This window comes from Bos mutus, chromosome X (genome assembly GCF_027580195.1).
Source record: "Bos mutus isolate GX-2022 chromosome X, NWIPB_WYAK_1.1, whole genome shotgun sequence".
In the NCBI taxonomy this organism is placed as follows: domain Eukaryota; kingdom Metazoa; phylum Chordata; class Mammalia; order Artiodactyla; family Bovidae; genus Bos; species Bos mutus.
In genome coordinates, this window is record NC_091646.1 from 43,294,152 (window position 1) to 43,319,223 (window position 25,072).

A 25,072-nucleotide genomic window follows, 5' to 3' on the forward strand; every position below is an offset into this window, starting at 1 on the left:
TTGGAACTTGTGGATCTAGAAGTCTACAGAAACCTGTGATTGTCTTGAGGCTGCATTCTGCCATTGGTCTTCAGCCAGAGAAGTACCTGAAACTGCTGGAAATGAATAATTAAACATGTAGAACTGAATGATAATGAAAGATCTGAGTTTCAGCCAGGCTTGTAGAATACACCTCAAACAATACTCAAAAGCATATTTAAAGCCAAAGAGTGTATATTTTAAATGAAGACTGCAAAAGAGACCGAAAATATATGCAGCATATGTCCAATATAATAATTTAGTTAAGGTATAAGGGAACATCTGGTAAAGATAAGAGTAGAAATCAATGAAGTGGAAAACAAACAATAGAAAAGTCAGCTAAACCAAATTTGTCCAAAAGACTAGTAAACTTTTGGAAAAATCTACTGAGAATAAAGAGAAAATTTTAAAAAATGTATTCCAAATGCCACTAGATTGTACGCTTAAAATGGGAGATTTTATGTTATATGAATTTTACCCCAGTAAAAAATATTCAGAACGGAAAAAGGGGAAATATAAGTATGGATAGAGTACAGAAGAATCATACCATTTGATATGATATTTAGTAAGTGCTGTAAAAATAACCCATTAAAAATATGAAGGATTATAGATGAATCAAGAGGCAAAAATGTTGATAATTCTTGAAGCTGGGTGATGGGAAATGGGGGTTCATTATACCATTTGATACACCTTTGTGTGTATTTGAAAAGCTCCATTAAAGAAGTTTAGATACAACTCCCCAAACTATTTGAAAGTTTAGGTAATTTTGTGATTTCTTAGAAAGCTGAGTGCTGAAGAATTGATGCTTTTGAACTGTGGTGTTGGAGAAGACTCTTGAGAGTCCCTTGGACTGCAAGGAGATCGGTCCTGGGTGTTCTTTGGAAGGAATGATGTTAAAGCTGAAACTCCAGTACTTTGGCCACCTCATGCGAAGAGTTGAGTCATTGGAAAAGACTTTGATGCTGGGAGGGATTGGGGACAGGAGGAGAAGGGGACGACAGAGGATGAGATGGCTGGATGGCATCACTGACTTGATGGACGTGAGTTTGAGTGAACTCCGGGAGTTGGTGATGGACAGGGAGGCCTGGAGTGCTGCCATTCGTGGGGTCACAAAGAGTTGGACACGACTGAGCAACTGAACTGAACTGAACTGAGAGCTAATTGGCCTTTAAATATTACATGTTAAAGTCTATAGTAGCTCAAGGTTAAAGAGTCTTAGGGGCACATTAAGAAATGAGGAAGGTTGATGATTAAGATGCCCAAAACATCACACTATTACTTCACCACCAACTAGTTAAAAGCAAGTCATTGAGCTGGAGGCCTTACCCCAAGTGTTGCCTTTAACCATTCTCTGCAAGCCACTGGGAAGTTCAGTCTTTGAGCACGAGCTGCCCGTTTTCCTTGCATGGTGCCCGGCAATAAACACTGTACTTTTATCACAGCCAGTGTTGGTAAATTGGCTTTGCTGAGTAAGTGAAGGGCACAGAGACTTGAGTTTGGTATCATTAGTTCTGTTTAAGTAATGTTTAAAAAAACAGTGTTGGAGATTCATATTTGAGTTGTAAAGTACCGGGGTCCAGCCCCAGTTGGATCCAGGGATTCCCTCAGGATGACGGCGTCGGCGATTTAGAATAGCAATAGCTTAATTAAGTATTAATTAGAGATATAAAGAGTGGTTAAATAGGGATAGCTCAGTGAGAAAATTCAGTGGAAAAAAGAGGCTGAATAACTTGGTTTACGTGGAAAACCAGTAAAACTCCGAGACAATGAGTTTGTATCACCTACGTAGGCCGCAGGCGTCCTTCCGTTCTCCCGAAGGAGAGAAGGTACTAAGGCCTCCCGGTCAGATCTTAGAAGCCCAGGCAAAATTAGTAGGCTTGACGAGCCTTCACGCTCCAGATGGGAATTCAGCCAGAAGGTGAGAGAAAGAACAACATGGGGAGACCAAGCTTCGGTGAGCAAGGCCTGTAGCTTTATTTTCAACAGGGGCTTTTATACCCTAAGTTGCACATAGAGGATAATAGGGGGTGTGAAATCACGCAAAGTCAGCAGTCTTTGATCCTTATCGAAACCAGGGTTTGTTTTTGTTTTTTTTTTTTCTGCAAACTTATCATATACAAATGGTTTAGATGATTTACATCATCTTCTGGCCAGAAGGCCTGTTAACATTTTATGACTCTGACAAAGGTTTGTCAACCATTAGACTTATTTTCTCTAAGAGTAAGTATTTTAAAGTTTGGCGCCATCCTCCGAAGGTGTTAGATAAAGTTGCATTCCTACAGGGCAAAGGTGCAGTGGGTTTACAACAAAGGAAAGAATTTATTACCTTAAGGTTCTAAAGTTGTTAACACCAAGGCCACTACTTATTTTTTCTACATACCAACTATATTAATTAATACACTTCCAAGGATACAATACAGGGGATGTGGAAACTTGGCAGCAAGCATTGGCTCAACAATGAAATCTTCTACTAGTTCTATTCTGACAATTTCTAACTCTCTGAGAGACTCTAAACTATTTGAATATCTTAAGCGCCCCATGCCTCTCGCGGTTGGGAGACTGTAAACAATCGTATGCATAGCTGTAGGAGTCCGGGTAAACCTGTCAGTCAAGTTAGAGAGCCATCTGAGGGGTTTGTGAACTAAAACACTTTTGTTACGCCCAGGAACTTTATTAACTGGAGCTGTAAGTTAACTCTTTTTCAGAGAGAGAGATGGTGGCAGGGGACAGCACCCCCCGTAAAGTCAGAGGTGTAGGTGAGAGCACAAAGCAGTAAAGTAGGCAGACTCTGGTTTTGGGGGTAGATGCTCGAGAATTTCCAGGGGGACTCCTGAGGCTCGATCCCGCCTTTGCGTATGTTGAGCCTCCTTCCTCATGACCTTTGCCACGGGCGGAGTTCCTCACGCTGGCTCCCAGCATCAAAGCTCTAAAGAAAAGCCATAAAATAATAATTAATCATAAGAGTAATAGCTATAACTATCATGAGAGTGGTTTCCTTTAGGGGAAAGTCAACAGGTTGCGATTTTACAGCGGCTCACAGGGATTTCAGGAGTTCCAGTAATGTTTTATTTCTTGATCTTTGTGGTGGTTTGCTGTACAGTAATTTATTAAGGTGTATATTTGCATTTTATGCTTTCTGTTTTTTTCCCTCTTAAATAAGAATGTTTTAGAACCTGGGGATAATATCAGGATCTATTTATTTATTTATTTATTCAGGGTTTATTATAAGAATGAAATGAAACCATGTTGAGCTCTTAGAATATGCGTGGTACTGTGTAAGACCTTAATTAGTAAATGTTAGCTATCTACAATAAAAGTTTGCTATTATTATTGTCTTATTATTTGTTGATAATATTTCTCAGCTTTCTGTTAGTCTTTTATTTCTGCCAATGCTATCTTTTGTTATTGGCCTTTACTGTATAATTTCTTTCATCATTCCTAACCATAGAAAGTCTTCTGCAGTCCAGAGATTTAATAAATATTTATTTTCTTGCAGTTTTAAATGTTGCTTTTGAACATTTGATTCTGTTCATTCCCTTCATAACAACAATATATTATTAAAAATTAGTGTACACATGCATAAAATCTGCATTTATTTCTCAAATTTGTCTGGAATTCATATTTAATGTCATGGTAGAAAGTAAACAGATCTTTTTTCCAGTCAGGTCATTAAGTCCCCCCGGCACCACTAATTGAACAATTCATCTCTCCCCCACTGACTTCTGTGGCTTTCACCTCTTGCATATGTTAAATTTACAACCATTTGCACTTAAAACATAGAAATGGTATGTGACTACAACTGAAGGAGTGGGAGGGGATGTTGCCAGGCAGCTGCAACCTGGAGAGAAAGAGAAAGAAAGGTAGAAAAGTCTTTTTTTGTGTCAAAGAAAGGTTCCTTAAAGATTCCATCCCTGAGTGTGACACACAAGCCACTTACTCTTATGATGTTTGGCTAATCACTTCCTGTGTGTAGACCTCAGTCTCCTCATGTGTCATGCACAGATAGTGACAGCATCTACATCTCTCAGGCACTACAGGATGGTGCCTGAGAGTTAACCTGAGTAAGCTTTGGAGTCAGCCAGCCAGGAGTGTCATCCGTGGTTCATCATGAACTAGCTGCATGATCCTAGGTCATTTCCTACCTTTCCAGCTTGTTTCCTCATCTGAAATATGTGGTGTGCATGCATGCTCAGTTGCTCAGTTGTGTCCAACTCATTGTGACCCCATGGACTGTAGTCTGCCAGGTTCCTCGTTGCCATTTCCTTCTCCAGAAATATGTGGCAGTTAATAGTAATTAAATTAATATTAATAGTAAATTAGAAATAGTAATAGCTACCCTCTGAGGTTTCTATGAAGATTAAAGAGCTATATTCCATTAAAGGGCTTAGAACAGGAGTTCCTGACATATAATATGCTTTTAGTAAGTCACAGTTGTGGTGATTTTAATTTCTGTCACTATTATTATGGAACAGTCAGGAAGAGAAAGAAGTTGCAGCAAAGAAGACTGAGAGGCATCAAAAAGATCTTAGAAGGGGAAACTATGAGACTGGGGTGTCAGAGAAGATCATATCTAGAAGGAGGGAGATAATGCAAAAGAAGGTATTTCAAAGGCTAACATCTCCTGACAAAAGACTCATTTCATCTCGCAGCATGGGGAGGGAGGTGGGAGGGGGATTCAGGATTGGAAACATGTGTACATCCGTGGTGGATTCATGTTGATGTATGGCAAAACCAATACAATATTGTAAAGTAATTAGCCTCTAATTAAAATAAATAAATTTAAATTTAAAAAAAAGATTAGGGAGAAAGAAAGGAAGAAAACCCATAATCTTAATTGAAACCTATCAGACAAAAAATTATCTAAAAGCTTTCTTTTGGCTATTACCCTCAGTCTGATCTGAATGCCCATGTCTCCCATGTCTTCCAAACAAGGAAAATACATACTTCCTGCATAAAAGAAAAGCCAGTGTCATGTGAAATGAAATAAACTCACAGATTTGCATCGTTTTGTAGAAATAAAACCTAAGACAATTTCAGCTTTAAATGACATAGAAGAAGGTAAAGGCTGGAAGAAAAGGGGGATGAATTAGGGGTTATCAAAGAAGTGGTCTATACTGAATCCCCAAGCTAACTCCAGTGTAAAGGAGGGCACTGGTTGGTGTAGCATTTATTTATTTTTCTTTATACTCTGTCTGGTCCCAGAGAGAAATTATGACGGCATAAACTTAATTTGTGTAAATCAGTCAACAAGTGATTATGGAGTAAAATTGAGAAAAGGTGAGTAGAAAGAGGAGTGATATTTTAATCTTGGATAAATAGGGGGCAGATTCCTTCTAAGGGCCGGTTTAGAGGATAGGATGGAGACTATAAGCCTATAAGAGTCTGAGAATGTTGGGCTCCCCTGTGGCTTTGGGGGCCTGATTGGAGCTATATCCTGCCCTGTGGTGGGGGAGGGGTCCCCTGTATTTTCTCATGCCCTGGCATCCAGATTGTTTTTCATCTTTCCCCAGTGATTTCAATTTCTTGGGTCAGAGGGAGGTTTGCTGGGAGTTCTTGAGCTTCTGGTGTCCCCTAGCATGTAGCTAGGGTGAAGCCAGGGTCATCCCAAGTCTCCTGGTACTGAACTCTCATGAGCAGCTGCTTTCTCTGCAGTTGAGGGGGAGGCAGAGGGTAGTGTCAACCCAAAGGGTAGTCTTTTTGCCACGGGGTGTTGTTCAGAAGCATTAATAGTAGCAATTTAAGGAATCTGCTCAGGGAAGGGAACACTGCCCCTTCCCAAAGTGAACAGGAATGGAGCCCCTGAAATACCCATTTCCTATTATTGCCCCCTCCCCTGTCTGTCATCAGATTTCTCAAGATGTATTAGCTAAGAAAGCACTGGGGCATTGTTTTTAAAATATATGTATTTATTTATTTGGTTGTGCAAGGTCTTAGTTGCAGCACACAGGATCTTTTAGTTGAGGCATGTGAACTCTTCGTTGTGGCATGTGGGATATAGTTCCCTGACCAGGAATTGAAACCCAGGGCCCCTGCATTGGGAGCACAGAGTCTAAGCCACTGGACCACCAGGTAAGTCCATTGGACACAGATTTAGTTCAGTGCCATAGGTCAGTTGTGATAGGGGACTCTTTGGGAGATAGCTCCTTTCAGCTTCCATTTTCCTCATCTGTAAATGAGGTTGATAAAACTCCACAGTATGAGTTCCCCCCATTTAGAGCTTCTGTATTTAGTTTTCTTATTATTTTCCTTCTGTATTCCTAAAAGTAATCTCACACAGAGACAGCAAGCATACTTGATGCTTATGAATTGACATAAAAGTCCACAACATATATTGTTTGGTGAAAAAATACAGAGCATAGAATAACACTTATATTTGATCACTTTTATCTGTATATAATATCTATCTTGGTACACAGGAATAGGGAGATATCTAGAAGGCCATTCATCCAAGGACTGACAACGGTTATGCAAGGGTGGGGAGTTTCAGGTAATTTGCACTTCAGTTTTTGTAGTTTCCTTCGGTCTTTGAAAGTTTAACAATAACTTGTACTCCTTTCACAGAAGGAACACAATCATCAAGGAAATAGACACACACATAGACCCTTAGGCAGATGGAGGGAGAAGCAGGGACAGAGTTCAGGCTGTCTTCTTTTTGCTGGTATCTACAATCTCTTCTTCCCCAAAGAAAGCCACTTTGTGGATTAATTCATGCACATAGAAGCCTCCCCCAGCCTACCCTAGTTTTCCCCATCAGCAGTCTCTGAATACAGTTAAGGGTTCACTTAGGGCTGGGTCTAGCACATTACTGTGGCTCGGAGAGGTCACTGTGCTTGCCTGGGATCTCTTTTGATGTCTCCTCCTCTGTATGTGTCAGCTTTTGCAGGGTGATGATCAGATTCTCAAAACACCTGGGCCTTGTTGCTCTTACTGTCACTGGTTTCCTTTGAGTGGCCCTCCTCACCACAGTATGAACAGTGGATAGTATATTTTCTCTTCCTTGGTTCTACATATATCCCCAGGACCATCATTGTTATATGCAGAACCACCACTGGTAGAAGGAGATTGAGCCTGAGAACTGTTTAGGGAATCAATGACCAGTATTTGATCCTGAAGTCTGGCCCTGACCCTGAGGGGAGGGGCACCTATGGATGTAAGTGGAGGGTTCTGAGACTCCACCAGGATCACATCCTCATGTGAGTCATTAAGGGTATCATCTACTTCTATCACATTGCAATCAGCAGTGCTGATGGCTATTGCCTGGGGGCCCTGAAATGCCACAGGGCTTACTGCCGTCTCCATGATTAGCTCAGATCTTTTGGGCCGCTTCCGTTTCATAGAAGTGTCATTACAATCCTCTTCCTCCCTTATCGTCCTGATTAACTCCAGGAAATTGGGGAGACACTCCTGCTCATTTGCATACATCCTGAGAAGATTCTTCAGCCTGAAGAACAGGTCCCCATTCAGCTCAGCCCCTAAAAGGAGCTGGTGCAGCTGTGTCTGATTTGCATCTTTCTCAGCTATGATCCCAGCCTGAATAGCGTTCTGGAGCTGCACCTCTAAACGGATCACACAAAGGGAGGCTTTCTCCCCTTGTGCCTGCAAGGTGTTAAAAAATTTGCCATGGGCAGTGACACTGCTTTCAGAATCCCCAACACCAACTTCATGGCACACAAGAAATTTGCCACACTGAGGTTGGGGTTGGCTGTCTGCAGTAAACGCATCACCTCCCGTGTGGGGCCCCTCAGGGTTTTCATCAAGTGCTTGAGCTTTTCCTATTCAGACATATTCCAATCTGGCAGGGCCCCATTGACTTGTATCAGCCAGTTTTCAAAGGTTTCCTCCTCCTGGGCTGGCACCACCCTCCCGGAGAACAATTTCATCTTTCCTTCTGCCATGTTGACCCTTGAAGGACCAAGACTCCCCTTCCCCCTCAGGGACCTCAACATGGAATGGGCCCAGGGTGGCAAGGCTGTATTCTGCTGCCAGTTGTTACCCACACGTGCAATGATGCTGGCCATGACTGACAATGATCGTCCATATGAATGTAACAAAATGCTCAGCCTTTCTAGAAAAGCCTGATCTGCAGGAGAAATCCCCAAAGCAACGTTCCTGGGCTCCATCTTCCTTGTATCTCAGTAGGGTCTGTAAAGAAAAGGAGGGGGGAAAAGGTTAGTAAGGTAGTAGACTGCATGAAGCAGTTTGCGGTCGCTTCCTTTACGTTCCTGAACACCCTGCGGGTACATTTTCCATTTGGCTACTGCCCTGAAAATATTCTGCAGGAAACTGGCAATTAAAACCTTCAGGAGTTAATGGGTGTTCCCGTGCTGCAGGGTGCTTTTCAGATCTGCAACTATCCTCTCCCAAGAATCCTCCAGGAAGGAAGGCAACAGCGGCTTAGAATTCTAGGTGAAATAGTGCTTAGAGCCCATATTGGGCTCTCAAAATAGAGAGCAGTGGTCTAAGTCTCACAGATTTGTGGTAGCAAATAAGATCTCCATGAAACTGACGGTTTCAGGTCTCAACCACACCCCCTTCTCAAAGTTTCCCCCGTTATTTCTCAGATTCCTATATGAGCTTGGAAACAAGTGCGCGCCTTTATTTCACAACAAGAGCTTGAGTTAGAAAGCTGGATTCCGAGGTAGGTTGACCTCTGTCCACGCGAGATTGAAGATCCCAGTCTTCAGGCCATGGCGGAGGGCAAAGCAGGGCAGGGAAGGGAAGGGTTAGAAGGAGTTTCATCCCTCATCTCGCTCCCTCGACCCCTCCCTCCACAGTAGCCAGACGGAGAATTCCCTCTCCCACCTTGTGAATACAAGCCAAAGTGACCCTCTATTACATACCCCTGAATCCACTCCAGGAAATCGTTGTCCTACCAGCTCCGCAATCAGCCGCACAGAAATCGAGTTCGAATTCGACTTTGGTGGTCTGCCACGGAGAGAGGGAATGGGAGTTGGACACACACGCCCACATATGCCTCACCAGGAAGGGATCAGGAGATGCAAAGGGGGTTCAAGGCAGACAGCTTGCGATCCCCGCTGCTTCCCGCCCCCTAACTATCCCCCTGAAAACGTTCTCCTGTCAATCTAGGCAAATCCTACCCATTTGGCATCATTCAGTAGAACCCACCTCCTGTCTCTGCGCAGCCGGGCCGCGGGAGTGCTCCTTCGGCTGCCTTTCAGCCCTCGCGATTTGGTAAACAGGAGAGCCGCCCAATCCTGATGGAGCTCTTCCCTCCTTTCTCCGGGACAGGCAATCGCGCCCTTTTTCGTTACTGTGCTCGGCCGGTGGACAGCGAATGCTCCGGCGTGGACAGGTGTGGATGCCGCCTTCCGGTCGCCGTGGCCCTGCAGGGAAAAAGGATGACGCCTCCTCTGCTGCTGCTGCCGCCAAGTCGCTTCAGTCGTGTCCGACTCTGTGCGACCCCATAGACGGCAGCCTACCAGGCTCTGCCGTCCCTGGGATTCTCCAGGCAAGACACTGGAGTGGGTTGCCATTTCCTTCTCCAGTGCATGAAAGTGAAAAGTGAAAGTGAAGTCGCTCAGTCGTGTCCGACTCTTAGCGACTCCATGGACTGCAGCCCACCAGGCTCCTGCGTCCATGGGATTTTCCAGGCAAGAGTACTAGAGTGGGTTGCCATTGCCTTCTCCGGACGCCTCCTCTACCGCTAACCAACTCAGAGCCTCCAGACGGAGCCTCTTCACCCAGCTTTGGGTAGCTGGGTCGAAGCAGCTCGGTTCCCAAGGCAGCAGCGGCCGCCCCCGCCCACTCGCTGGTAGCTCCCAGCAGCCGCCGCTTCTTTTAACCTCTGCGGTTTGAGACAAAGAGCATGATGAGTCGGTTGGCGAGGCCAATCAGCGGGGCGAGGGGGCGGCCTCCCCGCGCAGCCTCCTGCTCAGGGCCATTGCTAGCAAAAAGGAGTAGCAGGCCGGCGGGGGCTGCGGCACACAGGCGCGGAAGCCGGTGCGGTGTCAAGTGCAGCTCGGACTCTCAGACCCTGCCGATTGGCATTTTACCGTGAGTTTGCTGCTTGCCCCTCGCTTTCTTTCTCTTTCACCTCTTCCACCTGTGTCCTCCACGCTTTGAGACCAGATGCCTTCAACACGAGGTGGGACAGACATCAAGCGAACAGTGAAAGTTCCTCACCTTTGTACAGAGGGAAGGGGCAAAAGCATTTACTGAGCGCTTTCTACGTGCAAATGGGCTTGCACGGACAACTCGTTTATTTTCAACAGCCTTGCGAAGGAGGTAGCAGTATGCCCACTTAACAGAGAGGGGACTTAAGCACCCAGTCACTATTCTTAGGAAGTGCAGAGGTAAGAGCTCACACTCAAGTCTACAAGTCTGATTTCAAAGGCTGCCCCCTACTCCTCTCTACTCTCAGACTGAGGGTTAGTTGAGAAAAGCCAAAGCCAAAGTGGAGATGGGAAGGCCTATTTGGAACTATATAGAATTAGTGAGCAACGACTATTATCTCCATTTTTCAGATGAGGAAACAGGCACAAGGTTAGGCGGCTTGCCCCACATCACACAGCAAATAAATATCAGCATCCGGTTTTACTCTGTTGTTTTCCAAATACCAACTTTTTGCCGATCTGAGCTGCCTAGAGGGCTTTTTTTTTTTTACATGAGTGGTCTTAAACCAGCTCAGCTGCAGTCTTAGTGTGCTGAAGGAGGGCTTGGAGAGGCAACGCAAAGAGGGGTAGGGGAAGAGGTAGGAAACTTGTATGGTACCCATTGTACAGAATAAGAAAACTGAGACATTTTTCTTTCTCTGTTTTACACTACAACAGGCTGCTTGCTTTTTCTTTCAGTAAAACATTATTTTTACAGCTTATGACCTGAAAGGAGACAAGACTCAGAGAGGTAAAATGACTTGCCTGAAATTAAAAGGTGAAGCCAGAACTTGTATCATCTCTCTCTGACACCAGAATCCATGCTATTAACCAAAGTATGGATATGAAGCTGGCTGCCTCAGAATCATTTTGAAAAGCTTGTTAGAAATACAGATTCCTAAGCTCTGCCTCTGGGGGATCCAGATTTACTAAGAACTAGGGCTAGGGAGGGTGATTTATATTTTTAATCAGTGCTGTAGTTAATTCTGAGATGTAGAGTGGTTTGTGAACCATTGCTAGAGACACTAAGTTATGCTTATGGCAATAAGTAAATGAAGATGTGGCCAATGTATCTCTCCATATGGTAGCTGTTGTGAAATGTAACTTGAGAGCAGAAGTTCCTACCTAGGGTCCTTCCTGAAATTGTTTGTGAAGAGTAGAATTTCAACTATGTATATTCTTCTGAGTCCACAGCTTTGTAGATGTTCAAATGAGTCTGTGGCCCAGAAATGGTTAAGAACCACTTCCCTACAATCTTTCTTCCTAACATTTTCTGTTTCAACTTGTACTTGAGGAAGAAGTATGAGAAACGGAACATAATTTGATCTAACCCCCTAAATACAGCTCTCTGCCGCTGATATAGCTCTTTCATTTCCTGGCTTGAGGACACGTTGCTAGGTTGCCCTTCTGTGAGCTCTTGAGGGGACCTCTCCTTTGCTGGATTTGGAATCACTGGCCGCAGAGAAGGAGCAATTCCATGGAAACAGCATGCAGGGCTGTCCAGAGTGAATGGGCCGTGAAGCCCGTGACAGAGAAATCTGCACCATTTTCCATGACTTCTGGTTCTTGAAGAGCAGGTCTTACTTCCCTTATGTAGATTGTGGTTAGGAGGCCCCCCTTCTGGGCTTGTTCTTGATTCCTGATGTTTGGACGCAAGCGAATAATCTGATGTCTTGTGATTGCTGTTGGGCTGTGTTCAACCTGCCAAGGAACTTTACCTGTTCCTTTCTGCCTTCTCATTGGCTACCTCAATACATAGAGTTCCTTGGAGTAAACAATGCAGATTTGGAGTTTAAGTACTTTCCATCTGAGGACTGTGGACTTTCTCATGGGTGGAACAGTAGCAAGGGGATGGAGGGTGGAGGATGTAGGAAGTAGAGTGAAGCCTCACCTCACATAACCAGGGGTGATGCTGGCACAGCTCTTGGATTTCCTTCAGCCTCTTGCTCTGCTCCCCTATATCATGATACCTGACCCCAGGTCTCTTGCAGACTCTTATTCTGTGTTTAAATTGGCTTCACTGCCAAAGTAGGTGATCTACAGTTGGAGTTGGTGGGGGTGGGATCAAGTAGGACAAAGGATAGATCCTGTAGCTCTGACAAAAAATAGTGGAAAGAGAAAGATTGTATTCTGGTGCCTTGATTGGGCCCTTAGAACAAAGTAAAGGCCTCTTTGTGCAAGGCTGGGAGGAGGATTTGCTGAACTGGTTCCAGTTAGATAAAGGTATCCCTGATCTCTGGCATCAGTGTGTGGGAATACTTCCCAATTCATGGTTCTGATGACACCACATTTTCCAACTGTAACAAAGAAATCTTAAAAGACTGAAAGTTATGAAGGTAATGCTATTAGTTGAAACAATAATAGCTGTCCTTGGCTGCCTGCCTTCTTGGTGCCTGGGACTTTCCATTTGTTATCTTATTTAAGCTTCTCAGCAATGCTGAGACAGGCATTGTTATCCCATTTTGCAAATAGGAAAACTGAGTTTCAGGGAGGTTAAAACTCCTTGTAAGTGTAGGCACTGGGATTCCAGTCTGAGGCTGCATCAGACTCCAAAGCCCACGACAACTCTTCTCTGTTGTCTTCCAAACAAACAATTTAAACAAAAAATCCTTTCATTTTATTTTAAAATCAATTTTAATTGCTATAGAGTTTATTTACTGTCTTGTGTTAATTTCTGCTGTACAGCAAAATGATTGTTTTATATATATATATATATCTCACATATATGTATAAAGCTTCCCAGGTGGCACTAGTAGTAAAGAACCCCCTGCCAATGCAGGAGACATAGGAGACACGGGTTCAATCCCTAGTTTGGGAAGATCCCATGAAGGAAATGGCTACCCATTCCAGTATTCTTGAATACCATGGACAGAGGAGCCTGGTGAGCTACAGTCCATAGGGTCACAAAGAGTTGGACACGACTGAAGCTAGTTAGCACACACATATGTTCAGTTCAGTCGCTCAGGTGCGTATGACTCTTTGTGACCCCATGGACTGCAGCACGCCAGGCTTCCCTGTCCATCACCATCTCCTGGAGTTTACTCAAACTCATGTCCAGCACATCGGTGATGCCATCCAACCATCTCATCCTCTGTCCGTCCCCGTCTTCTCCTCCCTTCAGTCTTTCCCAGCATCAGGGTCTTTTCCATTTAGTCAGTTCTTCACATCAGGTGGCCAAAGTATTGGAGTTTCATTTTCAGTATCAGTCCTTCCAATGAATATTCAGGACTGATTTCCTTTTATGGACCACAGTCTTGTCTAACTCAATGAAATTATGAGCCATGCCATGTAGGGCCACCCAAGACGGACAGGTCATGGTGGAGAGTTCTGACAAAATGTGGTCCACTGGAGAAGGGAATGGCAAACCACTTCAGTATTCTTGCCTTGAGAACCCCATGAACGCACATATGTATATGCTGCTGCTGCTGCTAAGTCGCTTCAGTCATGTCTGACTCTTTGTGACTCCATGGTCTGCAACATGCCAGGCTTCCCTGTCCATCACCAGCTCCCAGAGCTTGCTCAAACTCATGTGCAGCAAGTCAGTGATGCCATCCAACCATCTCATCCTCTGTCCGTCCCCTTCTCCTCCTGCCTTCAATCTTTCTCAGCATCAGGGTCTTTTCCAGTGAGTCAGTTCTTCACATCATGTGGCCAAAGAATTGGAGTTTCAGCTTCAGCATCAGTCCTTCCAGTAAATATTCAGGATTGATTTTCTTTAGGATTGACTGGTTTGATCTCCTAGCAGTCCAAGGGACTCTCAAGAGTCTTCTCCAACACCACAGTTCAAAAGCATCAACTCTTCAGTGCTCATCTTTCTTTATGGTTAAACTCTCACATCCATACATGACTATTGGAAAAGCCATAGCTTTAGACTATATGGGCCTTTGTCAGCAAAGTGATGTCTCTGCTTTTTAATATGCTATCTAGCTTTGTCATAGCTTTTCTTCCAAGGAGAAAGCATCTTTTAATTTCATGGCTGCAGTCATCATCTGCAGTGATTTTGGAGCCCAAGAAAATAAAATCTCTCACTGTTTCCCCATCTATTTGCCATGAAGTGTTGGGACCAAATGCCATGATCTTCATTTTTTGAATGTTGAATTTTAAGCCAGCTTTTTCACTCTCCTCTTTCACTTACATCAAGAGACTTCCCTGATAGTTCAGTTGATAAAGAATCTGCCTTCAATGCAGGAGACCCTGGTTTGATTGCTGGGTCGGGAGGATCCTCTGGAGAAGAAATAGGCTACCCACTCCAGTGTTCTTGGATTTCCCTTATTGCTCAGCTGGTAAAGAATCTGCCTGCAATGCAGGAGACCTGGGTTTGATCCCTGGGTTGGGAAGACGCTCTGGATATCTCCCTATGCTAGGTGAAATATATTGCTTTTATGTTCTGCTCTGTCCTTGATTAGTGTAAGCTTTGTTTTGCCTTCCAGTATAGTTTAGCTCATGGTTGACCTGTCTCCCCCACTAGATTCCCAAGACCTCCAGGGCTGGTACCAAGTCCTGTTCACCCCTGCTTCACAGTGACTTACCCACAGTGATTGATATGTGTTTGTGAGCAGACCAAAGGACTGGCAGAGGGATGCCTGGAATGAATGGATACATATAGGGCTGGATCCTGGCATGATCATGCAGGCTGTGCATCTGGGCTAGACTATCCAGGGAGTCTGGAATCCTTTCCACCCACTTTACAAGGTTATAAACATAGGAGATACATCATAGGGCCCATGGGATAACTGCTCTAGGCTGACTCCAGGCTTGTTCTGAGGCCTCTACTTTGGAATTCTTGTGTAAGGGGCCAGGCTGTCCAGGATTGCTTTTATAACACCTTTGCATTCACAGAAGAAAGATCTTCCTCATCTCCCATGTGGACACAGGATTTGTCCCACCATACCACTGTAAATGGTTCTGAGTGTGCTGCAGGAGCATGTGCAGCATCCGCATAGGTGTGAGGTGGGGAAACATCTTAAAAAAAATACAGTTGACTGAGGCCACCATGCCATGGATGGTCAGCCACTTTATCTCATTTTATTTTGTTATTCTTTACAACAACCTTTTGAGGAAGGTCTCTTGTCCCTCGTCTGTAGCCAAAGAAACCGAGACTGAGTGAAGTGTCTTGCCTAAGGTCATACAACTAAGTAAATGGTGGAGGCAGAATTCATACTCAGGACTGTCTGCTCCCAAAGGCTGGCATTTTAACAGGAAAACACATAGGAGAAAAATTGACTCCCTTTCCCCCATAAAACAGGATGAGTTAGATTTATAAAATTATGACAGATATTTCAGGTAAGTTGTTTCTAAATTATTGTTCACTTTTAATCCCTGAAAAAGATTGGCCAAAACAGAAGGAACTAGGGATGGAAAAGCACAATTCCTCTATCAAATATTGGCCTGAATTCCTCTCCATCAACCCCCTGCCACATGCACAGTATGAGGATGCCTAGAGAACATCCCCCTACCCTACCCCCCAGCGTCTGCTCATTTCATAATTGAGATGCTTAAGGCTCCAAGATGTTAATATATTTCTAAAGGTCACACAAGAAGTTGAAAAGAGAACTGGCACTGAGAATTCTGGTCTGCCAAATTCTAGCCCAGTTTTCTTTCTGCTAAATTGGCCTGCCTTACAGTCAATCAACACATGTTTACAGGTTACTCAGGAAAATGTGGGAAGGAAGTGGAACATTACTGCATTCTGAGATAGAAGAGGGGACAAATGCTTCCCTCACCACCCGTCCTTATGCAGGTGCAGATAAAACTTGGAGATAAATCCTTGGTAGGATGGTTGGGTAATTTGGGGGTCCCCTGTGGCTTCGGGGGCCTGATTGGAGCTCCCCTCCAAGGAGAGGGGTCCGCTTTGGTTCCTGGGATATGGAGGGGGCTGCCATGGGCCCAGGAGTGCCCTGGAAGGATGCAAGGAGTGGGCCTCTTGAGCCTGTGCTCCTGGCCAGTTCTCAGCTAAAGGGTCCAAAGCAGAGGAGCCTTCCCAGCCTCTTGGCCATGAGAGTTAAGGATGTGAGGCTTAAGGGCCTCCGAACTGCTGAGGGTAGGGGAGGGCTGGTGGAAGAGTACAGGAGGCTGAGCCTCTACTCCCTCCCTCTAGACAGACTGTGGCTTGAGAGGGGTAGGGTTGTAAGGTCAGGTACTGGACTGTGGATGGAGCAGGAGCAAGAAGCCAGGGAGAAGCTTATGGGGGTCATTCTGGAAGGAGAAGCACTTTAAGGCAAGTTCTTGAGTTCGGCAGCCCAGGGAAGGCTGCAGTGGGCTTCTTGCAGGGCCTGGCTTCTAGCCCACCCCCAGTTCCTCAGCCTGGTGACCCCTTTGTCCCTATTGGATGGGCTAGTGTAACTAGAGCCCCAATAGCCCTCATCTCTGGGGACTACACAGCCCAGGTTTCTGTGTGAAACCTCTGGGTCTGCAGTTTCTACCAGGCTTCCTGTCCATCTAGATGTGAGTCTGATGCCCAGTCATGGCACCCTGTGCCCTTGTCCCCCACCACACCACTTCCTGTTCCTCTCCACACACCATTCCCAAGCCCCACACCCTGTCCTCTTACCCCTAGTTCCTTCCTGACAACTCCCTCAGGTTCTCAGATCTACACTGACCATTCATTTCTTCTTGATCCCAAAATTCTTTCATGGGCCCTGGCTCCCCAATTACCTTTCATACGACTCCATCTGCTCCCAGACTACTCCCAGGTAGGAGCAATAGCTTGGAATCTTTGCACAGCCTCTTCCCTCTAGTATAGTGGCTCTGAACCAGGGCAATTTTATCTTCTTTCCTCACCCTGTGGACATAAGGTAATGTCTTTAGATATTTTTGTTTGTTATAGCTGTGCTGTGCTTAGTCACTTAGTCATGTCCGACTCTTTGCCGCCCCGTGGACTGTAGCTTGCCAGGCTCCTCTGTCCATGGGGATTCTCCAGGCAAGAATACTGGAGTGGGTTGCCATGCCCTCCTCTTGCCATAACTGGGTAGGTCACAACTTGTGCCACAGGATACCACTAAACATCGTATGATACACAGGGTGGGCACCTGTGATGAAGAATTATCTGGCCCCAAATGTCAATAGCCTGTACATTGAGAACACCTGTTATACAGCAACAGGTCTATAAGGTTAAGCTCAGAAACTGTCATGTATAGAGCCTTTTCTTGCTAAACTTCCAGGAATAGTTACTCTTTCTGTTCCTCAATTGGGAGAGGCAAGCAGGGTGTTGCCATGAAACAGCTAGCACATCATCAAGAATCTACAAAAAAAGAAGCAAGGAGCTTCCCTGCTCCCTAAATTTACTACCATCTTTTAGAGAAAGTACTGGACTACAACCTTTGAATGCCTTTCTGCCTGTAGAAGACAGTGCCACTTTTTGGAAAGGGAAGAGCAACTTATTATTTTAGCAGTTTATCAAATGCAAAGTTTCATATGGTGAATGCAGTAAGGATGGGGAGCCCTCCTTCACTAATTTTATTTTCTTCATTCTTCAACCTTCTTTGACTATGAGAATATTTGCTGGGTCAGAAAAACACCCTAGAGGTGACTCTGTTCAGCAAAACTAACTGCCTTTGTTTTAATTTAAGGTGGAGGAATTCTTTCTTAAGAGTGTACGTATTTCTCAGAAACTGGCCCAGAAAATTATTTGTTTCTTTAGAGTTGAGTTTCTTGAGCCTCTGTTTATAACTAAGCAATGAAAATGCTTGCCAAAAGATTTCATTGGTCAGTCTAACTTCTTTTTTTCCACTCTTGCCAGTTTCTTCCATCTGCACCCAGGTATCTTCAGCATGGGGGAACAAAACCACTCTCCCGGGAAGGAGCTTCAGCACTGGACACAAAATGAGGCTCCAGGAAAGAGAAGCTGGCACTCCCATGCCTACGCCCTTGGTGCCATTTCCAACTTTATGTCCACTTTTCTGACCTTTCCTATCTATAAGGTTGTGTTCCGGCAACAGATCCATGCTGTGGCGGTGTCAGAGGCTTTGCGGCAGCTTTGGCATGAAGGCCCTCAATACTTCTACCGGGGAATCTACCCGCCTCTTCTCTCCAAGACATTGCAAGGGACTCTGCTGTTTGGGACTTACGATAGCATGCTGTGTTGTCTCTCCCCTGTTGGGCCACACTCCCTGGGGAACCGCTGGGCTGCGGGGCTTATGTCTGGTGTGGTGGAGGCTGTGGCACTTAGCCCCTTTGAGAGGGTGCAAAATGTGCTCCAGGATGGTCGCAAGCAAGCTCGCTTTCCCAGCACCATCAGCATTCTCAAGGAATTTCACTCTTATGGGCTTTGGGGCCGGCTGTCACAGGGTTACTATCGCGGTTTCTGGCCTATCCTTCTCAGGAACAGCCTGGGGAGTGCTCTGTATTTCTCCTTCAAGGATCCCATTCAGAATAGCTTGGCAGAGCAAGGCCTGCCCCACTGGGTTCCTGCCTTGGTGTCTGGGAGTGTCAATGGAACAATCACCTGCCTAGTTCTGTATCCTCTGATTGTGCTGGTTGCCAATATGCAGTCCCACATTGGCTGGCAGAGCATGCCAAGCTTATGGGCCTCTATCCAGGATGTGTGGGACACTCGGGGCCGAAAGGTATTTCTGATCTACCGGGGAGGTTCCCTGGTCATCCTAAGGTCCAGTGTAACCTGGGGCCTTACTACTGCTATCCATGACTTCCTGCAGAGGAGGTATCATTCCAGGAAAGAGCCAAAAGACTGACTGGCTGCAGGCAGTGTAGTGTGGCCATGGCAACTTGTTATTCTAAGCCTTCCTGGGGTGGCTTAAATAGCTTACTTCTTTGGCTTGGTCACCTAATACAACTATTCTTCAAAATCTTTCAACTGTCAGTGCACTCGAGAAGGTCACAACTACCAGCCTGTTCTGTAAAGCCAAAACCCAATAGGGTTCCTTGGTTAGAAAAAGAAATTCACCCCAGTTTATCCACAGCTTCATGCAGACCCAGGAAGGCTTTAAGTAACATGTCACCTGCATGAAATGTCATTCCTTTAAGGAATTTGCTGACATTAAGAGGAAACTCTAAAAGATGACCTTAATCAGGCACTGTGAATTCTGGGACCCCTCCAGTTGTCTTCTGGGCCAAACTGAGTGGAGGACCAGGAATTCCAATTTCAGAGAACTAAGCTTGACTCTTGGTATGGGGATTCCAGAGATTTTTTCAGATGGCTACGTTCACTACCCCTGCCACCACCACTCTCACTTTTCAAAGTTGTTGGTGCTAGTTTCAGGGTAGTGGTTGTGGCTAGAAATCCTGAATTAGACTTGCCTCAACTGATCAGATGCCACAAGAACTGGTGGGAATGGGAAGAAGTGTGGTCCTTGGATGGATGGAAAGAATAGACTTTGAGTGAAGAGGTTTAGTTACATGCAGAATAGAAAATTCTACTATTGATTGATTGGTGTTACATGCTGGGACATTTCTGATAGCAAGGCAATAACATTGCCTAGTAACCACTTGAGTTTCCCTAAGAAATCTGGAACTCAAATGACTATATCTTTTCATCAATAATTGCATATTTTATTGCCATGGATAAATATAATTACTGTGACATAAGTTAAAGATCTGAATTGTAGCCTGTCATTTAAAGCCATTCAAAATATGGCCCCCATAAAATTTGTAGCATATTATCACACCATTCCTACTTACATAGATACAATACCCTAGCCAAACTGGAGTATTGTTCCCTCCTCAAACATGCCACTAACTTTCCCATAGCCATGCTCTATCTTCTCCACCTCCAACACCTGTTCTCTACATGTGACTCTACATAATTACTGTGACATAAGTTACTGTGACATAAGTTAAAGATCTGAAATTGTAGCCTGTCATTTAAAGCCATTCAAAATATGGCCCCCATAAAATTTGTAGCATATTATCACACCATTCCTACTTACATAGATCCCATACCCTAGCCAAACTGGAGTATTGTTCCCTCCTCAAACATGCCACTAACTTTCCCATAGCCATGCTCTATCTTCTCCACCTCCAACACCTGTTCTCTACATGCCAGTCCACCAAAATCCTTCCAGTTCCTCAAAGCCCAGCTCAGATGCCACCTTCTCTAAGGAGTCTCTTCTGATTGCCCCTACTGAATGTGATTGCCCCTAATTGAATGTGACGTTAGTCTCTTGTGATGTCTCTCTCCAATTACACTTCATACGTGGCACTGATTCCATTATGTCACTGAGCTCATGTGGTCCTCTGTTCTTGACGTTCTTCAATACCTCCTACTAGACTGTAAAACTCCTTGAAAGCAGGGATTCTTGTATATGTTTTTAAATCTCCCATTGTGCCTAGGTGCTCAATAATGTTGGCTGAATTATTGAATTGATTATCAAGCTGTGATATGGTCTTTATCCTCAGGGTGCTGTCCCTTGTACATGAAGATAATGTTATTGATTCATTGTCATGAAGACGTCTGCCTTTAGGGTGTGATTTTTGTTTTATTAGTGGATTTAGTTTTGTGCTAATGATAATGATGCTGATGATGATAATAATAATACCAACAATAAGTAAAAGTGACTTTCAACTGGGACATTTGATGAGTTTGTGTTATTGGTGGCATGTTTGTTACTGGCAACACTTTGGATCTGAAATTCACAGAGACATTGCCTAATGGTCTGATATTTATTTTTAACTCTGGAATTTTGAGGATTTCCAAGATGACATACATTGCAGTTTTTCCCTTATAAATGATATCATGTAATGATCTCCACATGCACCTCCTTCCTTACCAAACCAAAATTGTCATTTATAATGATCTGACTATAGATCCTGGCTGTGGGGATTCCTCACTGAATATCAGAGAAGTTAAAGACACGGCTGTAAGCATTATGAGATCAGAAAGCATTTGCCAGCAAGGTCAACAAAAAATGGCGGGTCCAGAATCGCTGCAGATGCATTCCCATGTCTGATCCCTCTGCAGACCTGGATGTGGTGGGTCAGTACTCTGCTTGTAGATTCAGTGACAGGGAGCACAGAGTCTGTACCAGGGAAGGAAAAGTAGAAGAGCAGTTAGTTCTACTTAAAGGCTAGCTCTCAGAATACAAAAAATCATTATTTAGATAATGACTTCAGTTTATAAGCTGAAAAGAAGGGGATAAACTATGGTACTCTCCCACTTTTTTATTCAAGATAAAATATGGTACCCCCCCACATTTATTTCTAAGCACACTGTCCATTTTCACTTATGTCAGTATGTCAGTCCACGTCTGTTCCTTCATTTTAACTTATTTAGAAATAAGTTCAAACTTCTAGAAAAGCTGCCAACATAAATAGAGTTCAAAGAACACTCATATACCCTTTATCCCAAATCACCTACTATTAACATTTTACACCATTTGCTTTATTTCTTGAGCACTCATTCTCTCCACACACATGATATTTTTTGCTGAACTGAGTTGCAATTTTTAATATTTCTAGATTCAACATTTGTAGATTCAAATTCTTTTAAAAAGACTGAGGGCTTTATGACACTGGCACAGTTATAATTGAATAAATGAAAGCTCACAGCAGATTTTAAAGCTACATTAGTGGTAATTATTTAAATTTACTATATTTGTCTTTTTAAAAATTTTACATTTTCATTATGTATGTTAATACTTGAAGTTATGCAATTATAAATATGAATTTACAACTAAAGCATGTTATAATTGAAATAATTTATTTTTACAAATTGGTTCATGTAAAATTTTAAAATTACATAGGCTGGGCTTCCCTGGTGGCTCAGTGGTAAAGAATCTGCCTGCCAATGCAGGAGACACCAGTCCAATCCCTGGTCCTGGAAGATCCCACATACCACGGAGCCACTAAGCCTGTGCGCCACAACTATTAAGCCAGTGCTCTGGAGCCTGGAAGCCACAGCTACCAAGCCCATGTACCCTAGAGCCCGTGCTCTGCAACAAGACAAGCCACTGCAGTGAGAAGCCTGTGCACTGCAACTAGTGAGTAGCCCCGACTCTCCGAAACTAAAGAAAAGCCCTTGCAGCAATGAAGACTCAGCACATCCAATAAATAAACTAATAAAATTATATTACAAAACACATAGGCTGATCAACTTTTCCCATTTAAATCTTCTGAGTAAAATTTGAGAGTGTAATAGTTTTCTAGTAGTTTTAAATATCAATATTTAGTTTTGTGGTGTTAATATTGTTTTCTGACATTTAAAAATTGCTTTTGGATTTAAGATCAATAAAATAAAGAGATAATAAATACCTATGTCTGTTTAAAACTTATAAAATGTAGAATTTAACACTAAAGCTACTTGGTATAAAAAGGTGAAAGAAAAAATAACAATCCCTGTATGAGCTCTGTGTATTTTGGTCTAAATATAAACTACTGCAGATTCCTAAAGCTCAAAGTGAAAGAATAAGTAACTAATGTATTACAACTATTATCACAATTATATGGTTTATTAAGACAATTTTGCTTTTGACATTTATTTTTAAACATTGATAGCATTGTAATTTATGTGTTTGGGATAACCGCATGTAGTATGGTAAAGTTAATTAAATAATGGTATGTAGGAGACAAACTGGAGAAGGAAATGGCAACCCACTCCAGTGTTCTTGCCTGGAGAATCCCAGGGACGGGGGAGCCTGGTGGGCTTCCGTCTATGGGGTCGCACAGAGTTGGACATGACTGATGCGACTTAGCAGCAGCAGCAGCAGCAGGAGATGAACAGCATGATAATTCAGGAAAAAAGTGAAAAGTTTTCCTAAAGAATAAGGTAAAAATACTGTAGTTCCCTGTTCTGTTCCCTTTCCAACTTCTCTTTGTCTTTCTTTTCCTCACATCTTCAATGCTTCCTCCTTCACCCTCAGTCTCAGTTCATGACCTTACTTTCTCTCTCATTAGGAAAAGAGAAGCATTCAGAATAGAATTACCAGTTAGAAGAACATTTATAAAGTTACTGTGTATGTAATGACCACCCAAGATAAGAAATTCAACATCTTGATAACCCCCATCACTATTCCTCCTGCACTCCAAGCCCCTCACTGATGCTATTCCTCCATCCATCCTAGAGATAACTCCTATGCTGGCAAATATGATATCATTTCTTTACTTTTCTTTATAGATTTATCTTCCTGTCACTGGGAGGGGAACCCTTTCCAGGGCCCAAGAGTGGGCTCTTGTCTAACAATCGAAAAGGAATTGTCCGAGGAGACACATGTACTGACAAAGCAAAAGACTTTATTGGCAAAGGGCGCCCACGTGGACAGCAGCAGGGAAAGGGAACCTGGGAGAACTGCTCCAACACATGGCTCAAAATCTCAGGTTTTATGGTAATGGAGTTAATTTCCTGGTTGTCTCTGGCCAACCATCTTGCCTGTGCCTATATTTGGTCTGATTCAAGATCCTTCCTGGTGGCATGTGCATCTCTCAGCCAAGATGGATTCCAGCAAGAAGGTTTCTGGGAGGTTGGCAGGACATATTATGGGCTAGTGTCTCCTCTCTCCTTTTGGCCCCTCCTGAATTCTTCCAGCTGGTGGTAGCTTGTCAGTTCTGTGCTCCTTATCAGGACCTCCTGATGTGAGATAACTCATGCAAGTGGTTGTTATCCTGCCTGGCCAGGGCAGGCAGTTTCGGTCAATGGTTCCCTAACATTCCATATAAGCATCCCTAAACAATACAGTTTTATTTTGTAGATACTTGAACTTTATGTACTTGGAATTGTGACTAGCTTCCCAGGTGGCACAGTGGTAAAGAATCCATCTGCCAATGCAGGAGACTCAAAAAACGTGGGTTTGATCCCTCAGTTGGGAAGATCCCTTGGAAGAGGAAAATGGCAACCCGCTCCAGTATTCTTGCCTGGAGAATCCCATGGAAAAATGGCTACAGTCAGGCCAGCTACAATCCATGGGGTTGCAAAGAGATGGACAAGACTAAGCATACATGCACACCTTTGATATTATTTGTGAGATTCATCCACATTGCTGCAAGTAGTTCTAGTTACTTCATTTTTGTAAAATAAATTTACTTTCAGTTCAGTTCAGTTCAGTTGCTCAGTCATGTCCGACTCTTTGCTACCCCATGGACTGCAGCACGCCAGGCCTCCCTGTCCATTACCAACTCACAGAGTTTACCCAAACTCATGTCCATTGAGTCAGTGATGCCATCCAACCATCTCATCCTCTGTCGTCCCCTTCTCCTCCTGCCCCCAATCTTTCCCAGCATCAGGGTCTTTTCAGATGAGACAACTCTTCGTATCAGGTGGCCAAAGCATTGGAGCTTCAGTATCAACACTTTCAATGAGTATTCAGGGTTGATTTCCTTTTGGATTGACTGGTTTGATCTCCTTGCAGTCCAAGGGACTCCAGAGTCTTCTCCAACACCACAGTTCAAAAGCATCAATTCTTTGGCACTGAGCCTTCTTTATGGGCCAACTCTCACATCAGTACATGACTATTGGAAAAACCATAGCTTTGACTATACAGACCTTTTTTGGCAAAGTGATATCTCTGCTTTTTAATACGCTGTCATAGTTTTTCATACTGTAGATTTGTCATAGTTTTCCTTCCAAGGAACAAGCACCTTTTAACTTCATGGCTGCAGTCTCCATCTGCAGTGATTTTGGAGCCCAGGAAAATAAAATCTGGTACTGTTTCCATTTTTTCTTAATTGCCTTGCCTCATGATTATTTTTACGTATTTTATATCCTTTACTTGACAGGTCACTGGAGGCAGAGAAAGGGTCTTTTTCATCTTTGTGTTCTCCATGATACCGAATACAATCTATTACACATTGTAGATACACAATAAGTGTGTTTTGGTTAACCTGATAGCTAATACCAGAGGGATGGATAAAATAGAGTTATCATTCATAAGAATTAATGTAAATTGAATGCATACTCTGTGCCAGGTACTATACCAAAGCTTTACAATAATTATTTAATCTATCACACAATCCCATGAGATTAGCACCATTTTTAGTTTTTATTTGCCCAAGATTTC

The 25,072-nt window shown here is 43.7% G+C and overlaps 2 protein-coding genes across 4 annotated transcripts in view; one reads left to right on the forward strand and one right to left on the reverse strand.

The window, feature by feature from the left end:
• The window catches only part of SLC25A53 (solute carrier family 25 member 53), a 58,976-nt gene extending 35,400 nt beyond the window's left edge, over positions 1–23,576 (forward strand). The window contains exons 1-2 of one of the 3 annotated variants that reach the window (XM_005899282.3): positions 9,820–10,032; positions 17,869–23,576. In XM_005899282.3, the coding sequence (XP_005899344.2) occupies positions 9,845–10,032; positions 17,869–18,820 (1,140 nt within the window). In that variant the 5' untranslated portion in view covers positions 9,820–9,844 and the 3' untranslated portion in view covers positions 18,821–23,576. Of the gene's footprint in view, positions 1–9,267; positions 9,407–9,819; positions 10,033–17,868 lie in introns of those variants that run through there. The other 2 variants (XR_011463157.1, XM_070365423.1) reach the window with 2 other exon arrangements.
• ZCCHC18 (zinc finger CCHC-type containing 18) lies at positions 5,933–9,581 on the reverse strand. The gene is given in 6 exon segments (XM_005911952.3): positions 5,933–6,922; positions 6,924–7,016; positions 7,018–7,670; positions 7,673–8,160; positions 8,859–8,943; positions 9,145–9,581. Coding segments are annotated over 4 exon segments (1,314 nt in total). The 5' UTR covers positions 8,139–8,160; positions 8,859–8,943; positions 9,145–9,581; the 3' UTR covers positions 5,933–6,820.
• Positions 23,577–25,072: the final 1,496 nt, after the last annotated feature.